Source organism: Nicotiana tomentosiformis, chromosome 2, assembly GCF_000390325.3.
Source record: "Nicotiana tomentosiformis chromosome 2, ASM39032v3, whole genome shotgun sequence".
NCBI classification, from domain to species: Eukaryota; Viridiplantae; Streptophyta; class Magnoliopsida; order Solanales; family Solanaceae; genus Nicotiana; species Nicotiana tomentosiformis.
The window spans coordinates 51,688,902-51,698,876 of record NC_090813.1 but is presented as its reverse complement, the minus strand read 5'-3'; the positions used below and the strand labels follow the sequence as shown (position 1 = coordinate 51,698,876).

The window sequence follows — 9,975 nt, the reverse complement described above, 5'->3', positions numbered from 1 at the left end:
GCGATTGCACAGAATTGATTGTTTTATTGATGTGATAGATGTAGATTCTTCTCCGCTACGCTATTTGGAAATACTTATGTCATCATACTATATTATAAGTATAAAGACTAAAACTAAAACTTAAAAGATCGAAATAACTTTATAAAGTTGAATGACTGTAATACCCTTCAACATAATATTATTTCAGATATAAATTTATACAAAGATGTAAAGATACATTCTAAGAAATTAATTTTAAAAAAATATTTAAATTGAAATAAAGACAGCCCTTTGACCTTCATTAAAAAGAATCCTCCTATTAAATGTTAAATAAGAGTTACATGAATGTGGTTAATTGGGCAACCTTTTAAATGATGAATTATAACAACACATTAATTTGTTGTTTATTTTGTAAACCATAAAGTTTAAACGTTAATTCCCTTGTATTTTCTATTTGTTTTTGCTGCTAAATAATGAGCTAATAAGGATCATTTATATCATTTGCTGGTTTATTGGTTAGCTTTCATTTGTCAAAAATTAATTTCTTCTAACCTTCTATGTATGTATTATCATTTAAGAGCTAGCTTTTACAATTCCATAACCGGTTTACAGAAAAAGCATATTAGCAAACATAATTACATTAACTAATGTTCTCTTCATTGCTATTAAATATTTAGAGAATTTGAGGAGTTGCTTTGAATATTTTGTTTGCCTAATTTCGTTCACCAACTTACTTCTTTGCACTACGTCTCTCATTTTCTTTCTAAATTCTATTCATTCAAGATGATTTTCGGTTCAAGTTTTGATAGAATTTTGTCACTCTTTTCTTCTCTTCCTCTTATTTCTATTTTCAAATTTTAATTTGAAATTATGTGATATTATTTTTCCTAATTTTGTTTCCCTACTTCTACAGAAGCATTGAGCAAAAGACGAGCCAAAGCATTTAGCTCCAACGCCAAGCAGAAACGTCAAACACTCAAAAATATATTTCTCCAGTGAATTGCAAGAGATTTAACTATTTATGAGCAATCCATACTATTCTACAAAAGGTAAAAATGAGTTTCATATTTTGAGAAGCAAATCTAATTCCTGCAGTGTATCACGAGTTATATATTTACGAATTACAATGATTGTTCCATTAAATTTTTCAAGATATAATACTGAAAGTTTCTCAATAAATTGAGAGGATCATTTCGAAGTAAGATAACTTGAACTCCTAGAAAATACATGTCTTTATGAATGATTATATTACCGATAAATGTTTTAAGATATTTTATCTTTTTATTTTGGTTTATCAAAATCACTTTGCTCCTCCCTAAAAGGAAGCATTAGGAACGCGAATTGGGCAATTTTGGTGTCCTCTTCAGTGCTCAGAGTGACGGTGTGAACTTGAGAAATCTAATACTTCCTCACTCTCGGACTCGGTTGGAAGTCGAATGCAAAATTTATTTTGCGTCTTTAATTTTATAAATTTCCTATTCAATTATCGTTTGAGTAATCTAGATAGGATCATATTTATAAATTTTTAATAATTTAAACTTTTATTTTTAATTTTATTTTCTAACTCAAATATTCTTTTAATTTTATACTCATCAATATAGGTTACACGCGCAACACGCGTGCCTAAAAACTAGTAAAAATAAAAAAAATAAGATCACCTTCCCCCCCTCTTTTGGGGTCTATAACCTGAGAGCTGGACAGTGCGGCCACGTGGATTGCCAGGGGCTTCTTCGGCTAATGAGACCTCAATCTTGAAGCTTCTGAAGTATCTTGTTGATAGGTGCCTCTATTTTTATGGAGAATTCACGACAAGAGCAAAAAAGTGCCCTTGTCTTTAACAACCCCCCCCCCTCCCCCAAAAAAAAAAAACTTCCCCCCATGGGCGAGTAGTAGCAGTACATGTCAAACTAGAAAACACTATAGGTAGGGTGGCAGAACTAGTGCTCGAAAATTGCTTTCCCTTGCATGAATCTGGTGGCCAAATCAATGAGCTTAACATTGCACTTGTCATAATCAATATTGAGCTAAAAGCTTTTTAGGAAATGACAGATGTATATATACACATGAGGATCAGCAGGATTCTGAGGTTGCATGGCTATTTTTCTAATGACAACGGACACTTTGTAAAATATAATAGCAGTTCATTCGACCTATATAATTACATTTGAGGAAGACTAGTACACATTGTTGGGAACTACACAGATTCTCCAAAACTTACAACCCTGTTTGAGTATATCTCAGAACGGTCAATCCTTGAACCATTTACTGATGCATCTTGATCAACACTTCTAACTGAAGTCGCGTCCAGTTGCCTTCGTTTGGACCTAGACCTCACTGACTCTTCCTTTTCGTCAGCAAAAGAAAGGAATGTCTGGAGTCGTCCTGATCGCGAGCTTCCCCCAGAGGACTCAGACTCAGGATAATAGTGGCAATATTGGCATGTTATCATCACAAAATATATGAGCAGTGCTAGAAAACATGCTAAACCACATAGGAAGAATAAACCTGAGAAGCTTTTCAGCTGAAGCCTGTCCACTTCAAGCTTTGTATTCTGTGAAGTACAAGCAATTCCAGAAAGCCATTTATCATGGATCCTTTGAAGTTCGCCATTCTCTGATAGTTTCAGAATTGCAGTGGACATGTCAACTGCTAGAGGAGAGTCCCTAGGGAAAGCCTAGGAGAAAACAAAGAAAATGGAGGACATTATTTTCAAATGTAGACAGATCAATGCATTAACCCTTCAAAACAAAATGGTTCTACATTGATTAGTTTGATGGAATAGGATGGAAAGGAAAGGTAGTTATAAACAACACAGTCCAGCCAAATACACAAACTTAACATCTTTTACTCTCCATTCTTTTCCTTTACGTTCTCATCGACTCCCTATGCTTTGAAGGTACCAAAAAAAAATATATATAAAAAAATACAAGCCTAGACAAGGACAACTTTTGTGTGAAGCAACCACCATGTAATGTCAAGAGTGAGATACTAATCTCCTCTCTTTCCGGATATCGAGCTAACAGTGGTATGATTCACCTTCAGAAGCATGTTTCAAGCAGAACCGTTCGTTATAAGTCTTGGGGTGGTAAACGGGTGGGGCGAAAACGGGTAACGCAAAACAGATAAATTATCCGACCGGACCCATATTTAATACGGATAAAATACGGGTTAACCGAAGGATAATAAAGATATCCATATCATCCATGACTTCTTGATTATGATCATTTTTGGGAGAATTTCTAGTCTCACAAACTTGAGGAACCCCCAATTTGAGATTTTACGAATGTAAAAGTTAAACCCGTTGGTTATCCATTTTCTAAGCGGATAATATAGTTCTTATCCATATTTGACTTGTTTTTTAAAAGTTTATTATCCAACCATTTTTTAATAGATAATATGGGTGGATAACTGTTTTCTTTTAACCATTTTGCCACCACTAGACTTATAACTAAGGGACAATGGGAAAAAATCATGCATAAGTGAAAAGTATATTTTGTTGGCCTATTTGCAAGCTTTAGATGTAGAGACTTTCTACTTCTCATGCATTATCACATTCGTTAGTTGGTTAGGTTAAATTCACAGGATTCATAATTTCATCATCTCTTTATGTTGCTAATAATTTTTGATAAGCTGTTAGTATGGTCGATTGGTCATGGTGTGAGATAAATTCACAAAAAGCAGGTTCACTTGTATAAGAAAAAGGTGAAGTTGACAGAAGGCTACTTACAAACCCCCATCCATTTTTCGTGAACTCTTGACCTAGAATACTGAACTGGCAACGTGTTGAGAGGAAAAGCTCCATATAGGCGCGCTCATCTACTATAGCTGCAACACCACCATGACTAGGACCATCTTTTAAAGCTTTAGCATAATCTTCGGGCAGGTTAAGAGGAACAAGTCTAGATTCATGAATGCCAAGTTCTTCAATCAGATAGTTACGGGCAAATGAACCTAATTGATAACCGATGGGGTCCTTTGTATTTACTAAACTTTCAATTCCTGTAATTGGTGAAGAAAGCCTCTGCACTGTAAGAATTGAGGTGAGGCTGGCAGTGTAGCTCGAGTTGATTATCAAAACGACAAATAGCCATATAAGGAGGACAATGCGGCCAAGGGTGCTAACGGTGTTTTCTCCTGCATGCAAAAATTTATCTTTGTCAAAGGAAGCTCATTCAAATGCAAGTTTAGAAATAATTCAACTAGCATGAGTTACTTACTGTGGGCATTAAAGAGAGTTGAAAAGCTGAACCTGCAAAAAGAGTTTTACATAGGAAAAGGTCAAAACATTATTGTAGAAAGATAGATAGCAAAATTTAACATAAAGAATGTAACTGCCAAGTAGAAGACTAGATAATAGAAGAAAGTTCAGAGAGAGTAGAGAATATATGACAGACTTGTTCGTCAAGTTGATGTATGCTAATTTATTACTTAACTGCTATTGGAACAGAATAAAAGCTAAACTGCATATTTTTTCTCACAATCAAGATCCTGATATAATATGTACGTGCACAAGCAGTTGTCAACTCACCATAGAACAGTGACAACCTGCTTACTCGGAGGTCCACGAAAATCATCATTCAATCTGTGTTCCAAAATCCAAATTACAGTGCCAACAACTAAGAAAAAAACACCAGTGATAAACCACATCCTACGAGTAAATGGCCTGAGAAAAGCCCAAGCATTAGAATTCTGCTGCTTAACTGGTGCCACTACAACTAACCCAGATTCAATGTACGGTTGAGTGAAATCAACCATTTTTGTCCGATTAGTTGTAATTGCTATGTCGCCTATGGCAGCGTCATAAACCTGAAATGAAAGACCAAGTATACACAGTTAGAAAACACATGGCTAAATTGACACTAGAGTAGAACATTGGTAGTCTTATACTCACTCCTGCTGTGATTAAGCGCACTAGCTCTGTATCTTCTGGATTGTTATGGCCATCCCCAAAGGCAAGAAGCTTGTAAGGGACAGCATAAGGCAATAAATTTATGGCTGTAGTGAAGACTTCAATACAGTATCCTCTGAACGAGTCAGTAGTGCCTGGTACCCTGCCAACAAATTCACGAAAGCTAGCTCGGTTAGGGACTGCAATTTTCAGTTGTCTCCCATTGTTTGGAAAAACCCATCCACGAGGTTTCTCTGTTGTTTGTCCGGGCCATATTATACTATGTAGTTGTTGATTTGAAGAGGAACGATTTGGCGGCTTAGAGTAGAGTGTTTCAGGAGGCACAATTGATAAACCAGAGTAATTACACCAATAACCAACTTTCCTAAAACCTGTACCAACCACATTAATGACTTCAAAAGCAGGGCGGAATAGATTTCTATCAGAAGTGAAACCATATGGTCCTGTTACACCTGTCATATTGACCTTATATATGTTGTCAAGCAATAGCTTCCCTCCATCAAAGATGCTCATAGAATCAAGATTCAAACTTCCACTGTTTTGTTCAATTAGTCTTGGATCCTTAGAAAATGATATGTTTCCCCCTTGGTTAAAGAATTCGTTTATGGCACGAGCAAGTAGCCACACAGTATCATAGGCATACAGCGCGTAAGTTGACATTCCCCCAGTAATTCCTGCCTTCCCTGTCAAATTGCTCCACCTCGAGACAAACTTCTTTTTCAATTCTGAATCTGGAGTGTGTATACGCAAGGTGATTGCCCCGTCAAGATTCTCTTTTTTATCGGGAGGAAGGGGACCTGCAGTGTCAAGGATAGTCGAGAGCCAATGCGTAGCAATCCAAACATATCCATTATCTATCATCCCTAAATACCGTGCCATAGAAAATATGTCCAGACCCTTTGAAGGATAAGTGTGAACAACCATTATTCGAGACTCTCTCAAAGCAACCTGAACCAAGACATCCCTAGCATCATCCACTGTCGCTTCAGGTTTCATAGCTGCTTTGTAAGAGATCGAACATCGTCTCTTGGCCAGCTGATCTGCCAATGCAGCGATACCATTTCTTCCAAAATCATCATCAATATATATAGCAATCACTTCTCTCCATTCGTAATGATCAATTATTTCAGCTATTGCAGCCATCTGAAACATATCGCTTGGGGAAGTTCTAACAAAAAACGGGTACTGAAGTGAAGAAAGAGTGGGGTCTGTGGCTGCAAAAGATAATAGAGGAACCTGAAGCTCATTCGCGATGTTTGATACCACATGGGCTATAACAGAAGATTGGGGGCCAATAATGGCCATAATATCCGTTTCCATGAAGCGGATAGCTGTTATATAAAAATGGAACGGATCACATAAAACTCAAAGAGTATAAGAAAATTACGGAAACTATGAAAATCCAGTACACAAAAACCAACAGAATACAATAGATGTTGCAAAAGGGCTTACCCTCAACTATTCCAAGAAATCCACTGGAATTACTATCCAATGTTGCCACATTCAACTTAGTTCCTCCTAGAACAGATGGATTGGAATTAATATCTTCCACGGCAGCTTCCACAGCAACTTTTGTAATTTTTCCGACGACTGTATTGAAACTTAGCATACAACCAACGTTCACAATTTTAGGCCTTGCAGAAAGAGTTGAATTAACCCCCTCTGAAGAATGCCCATTGTAGAGAAATATCAATGTCAATGTCCAAAATAGCCTCATTGAGAACTTGGGAATGAAAAGGTGCAACCTTGACCCTGCTAAGGCACATATAGGAACAATTCAGTAAATTAACCACAACTCTTTCATTAACAGAAAGTACACATAGTAAGCAATAACATTAAGAATTCCAAACACACCCTCAAGTTACTGATTAAAGAAGCTTAAAGCATGCTAATTTACAGAAACTGATATGGAGTCCAAGCAAACTCCAAATAAACCAAGAAAAACAGTAATAGTTAATACTGTAGAAGCATATTAAAAAGGAAAAAGAGGAAGTAGGTAGCTTAAGTTTTAGACAATAGAAGGACATGAACAGTATTTTCCCACCTAGGAACAGCTGAGTGTAAAATGAGACATATTCCATAAAAAGAAGATAATGGAGCAGACAAACAAAATACTATTAACTCTAAAAAGTCAAATATAAGTAAGAAGAAAAGCAGAGCAAAATCTTGAGAAAATATGGGCGGTGGGACAAGAAAATTTACTTACAGAAAATCAAATAATCAGCAAGACAAACGCCATGACAAGGGGAAAAGGAAAGAAAGAAGGAGAAACAGAAGAAGGGAACAAAAGGCTGTGGGATTCTGCGCTTCCCCACTAAAGCATAAAGGTAAAGCAAATAAATGCAACTATGCAAATCTGGAGTATCAGCTAAAGAGAAAAAGTGTTACACTTTCTCTAGTATGTGCTTTTTCTCTCTTTTCTCTACCTACTATGGCACCTAGTTCATGTATGGCTTACAAAATCCCAATTTGCTGTTTCCGTTGGAAGTAAAAGATAATTGGACAGTAAAACCATGTATCATTGCCAAGAAAATTGGATGGTGTAACTACAGGGGGAAAAAAGTACGGAATCCGTGGGACCGGGTGATGAAGACTACACAAGCATGAAAAATATGCATGTCTCATAAAGGCAACTAAAACTTATTATATTTATACCAAATCAATAAAAATATGATATTTGTTTGCACATTAAGTCCTATCGTTATTTCTTTAAATCACTTAACTATGATAAGTTGCATGACATTTTTGTTTTGTTAGCATATAGAGTTCTATCTCCTAATCATGGGTAACTAATACTGCACATATTTTTACTTCGTTAATGACTATAATAAGTTAAATTAGTTTACGCAGAGTAAATATTTAGCCATCTTTAATGACCTACTATTCTTAAATGCCACAATCTGCCCACTAAATTGTTCTTCTGAACAAATCAACGGCTAACAATAACTAGGATAGTTATAGTTATTATTATATTAATAAAAAGGGAGCGGTAAAGAAAAGTGACTTTTTCCTTGGAATTATGTGGCTAGTGCCAATAAGTAAAACACATGTGAGGTCCCATACGTTCGCTAGTGGTCGGATTTAGATTATGCTGTCAGGTGAGCATGTTGTGTTATTGAAATATTATACTCCATATAAGACCGAACTTCTTTTTTCATTATTATTTTTTTGGGTACGAGAGAACTCGCAGCCGCCACAACTTCTGCCACAACATGAGCACTTTGTGTGCATTGGGTAAACTTTCCCTGTGTAATAGCCTGTAAATCACACATGTGATGTAAATCGCACTAGACAAGCTCTATGTGACAGGTTCAACCCAGAAGGCATCTTACTAAGCAAGCCATGTGCGACATATTAAACCCAGAAGATATTGATGTGGATTCGATCCCATATCATCCATACGAATGACCACCCTCCAAACCAACAATAGTTAATGTATCGTGCTTTGCCAATAACATAACACTAGTAAATGACTGCTAGTGAGGGGTGATTTTAACCAATAAAATTGCTTGTATGTGATTCATCTAAATAGAAAATAAATGGTTAAAAGATAACCCCGCGTCTTACTTTTAGTGTTGCTCTTACTTTAGAAATTTCATTATCTATAACATTAGGATATCCGGTCTATATCACACTCTTCAGGTACGGTTTTTTCTGGAATTTTGTCTGAACATGAAGTGCTTTGTTCATCGGCTACTGTTTAATCAAAAAATTAGATTCTCAGTCAAAGCCTATTTTTAGAATTACTCGGGTTACTAATAATCAAGAAATTCAATATTCTCTCAGAAATAAGTAAGGAAATTAGAATAAGAAATGACAAAGTAATCAATAGAAAGCACAAGAAAGTAATCATATTCCAGTAATAATCAGAACGTCCCTGTAAAAATGACATTTCTTTCCCTTATATAGAGGTTTTCAAGTACAACGTCTTTTCCCTTTTAAGACCGAGCCATTATGAGCATTAATGACATTAATGAAACGTTATAATTGGTAATCGTAACTGTTCGTTAAGATTTTGTAACGTTTGTAATCATCCACGCTCATTAATTGAAGATCCATGAATTTGCCCTTTTTACTGTCTTGGTTCATTCCACTGGTGCGTCTTCATGTAACTTAAAGAGACTCGAGCAATCATTTTTTTTTACCTCGTGGGTGATTTGTTCGTATCTGCTGCGACTCGTGTCTCTTTTAGTGCTCCTCTCCAGTTGTCGCTTTTCTAGTGATTCACGTGCCTTGCCATGTCAATCACATAATTAACTCCACGTGTAACATTTATTTTTACCAATATAGATAGTCCCCCCACTACCAATTATTTAGCAATTGAATATTTGGGAAGTAGATCACATTTATGGCGGGAATTTTTTGCCGCCGTTTCTCACGTACCATTGCATCTTCCTCTGAACCAATGCGTCGTATGTCACTTCCATTTAATGCATGTGACACGTGGCAGTCATCGATTGGTTCTGCAACTCTTCAGCGGGTTTTAAGACTTTTTTGCGGCTGCATCAGTCACGAAGTGACTATTTTCATAATGACGTTTCTATCATTACCCTCTTTACATGACGGTTGTTTCTGCATATAAATACATCCTTTCCCTTTGCTTTTACGAAAAATTTTCTTCAGTGTTCTTTATTCAAAACTTACTCTTGTTCTTCATTACGTACTACTTCCCCATACAACTATGTCTTCTTCAAATTCCGATCCTCAAAAAGTCGTCATAGTAGATGAACTTCCCCCCTTCGTCCGCTCCTATCAAGAGTAGGAGAGGTGGTAGGTTACGTAGTTTAGGTTCAGTGTCTGTACGTAGTTATCCTTTTCAACCCAGTACTACTCGTCCATCATCTTCTAGAACTAGGGCTTCTTCTTCACATAGATCTTCCGCTAGAAGTAGGGATTCTAGTGAACCGCTTTGTGAACCTACCGTCGACGAGATTATTCCCACTGAACTTTCCTTTGTCACTGATAGAGAATTAATTAAAAATAAGGTCACTTCCATGACTTCTCACGATCATGCTGATGTTTACCCTTCCCAGATTACTGAGGGTTCAGTTTCTATTATACGGAGAGATTGCTATTGGAAATTTGAC

The 9,975-nt window shown here is 36.4% G+C and overlaps 1 protein-coding gene across 4 annotated transcripts; it reads right to left on the bottom strand.

Moving 5' to 3' along the window:
• Positions 1 to 1,966: 1,966 nt before the first annotated feature.
• Positions 1,967 to 7,421, bottom strand: LOC104100318 (glutamate receptor 3.6-like). Of its 4 annotated transcripts, none has more exons than XM_009607533.4 (7): positions 7,277 to 7,421; positions 6,341 to 6,640; positions 4,871 to 6,219; positions 4,508 to 4,785; positions 4,197 to 4,228; positions 3,707 to 4,113; positions 1,967 to 2,653 (listed from the first exon to the last, which is right to left on the bottom strand). In XM_009607533.4, exons 2-7 carry the CDS (start codon positions 6,603 to 6,605, stop codon positions 2,174 to 2,176), a joined length of 2,811 nt encoding a protein of 936 aa, XP_009605828.1. In that variant the 5' UTR covers positions 6,606 to 6,640; positions 7,277 to 7,421; the 3' UTR covers positions 1,967 to 2,173. The 4 variants fall into 4 exon arrangements, with proteins under 4 accessions (XP_009605828.1, XP_018627667.1, XP_009605827.1 ...); XM_018772151.3 differs by having other exon boundaries at positions 6,341 to 6,643; positions 7,095 to 7,419; XM_009607532.4 differs by having other exon boundaries at positions 7,095 to 7,419.
• Between the last annotated feature and the right edge of the window lie 2,554 nt (positions 7,422 to 9,975).

Excerpts from the sequence above, each read along its gene's own strand:
- LOC104100318 (XM_009607533.4), bottom strand. The coding sequence starts at position 6,605 with ATGAGGCTATTTTGGACATTGACATTGATATTTCTCTACAATGGGCAT. Across the intron at positions 4,786-4,870 it reads TGCGCTTAATCACAGCAGGA|GTTTATGACGCTGCCATAGG; the intron begins GTGAGTATAAGA and ends CTTTCATTTCAG. Across the intron at positions 4,229-4,507 it reads CAGGTTGTCACTGTTCTATG|GTTCAGCTTTTCAACTCTCT; the intron begins GTGAGTTGACAA and ends CTCTTTTTGCAG.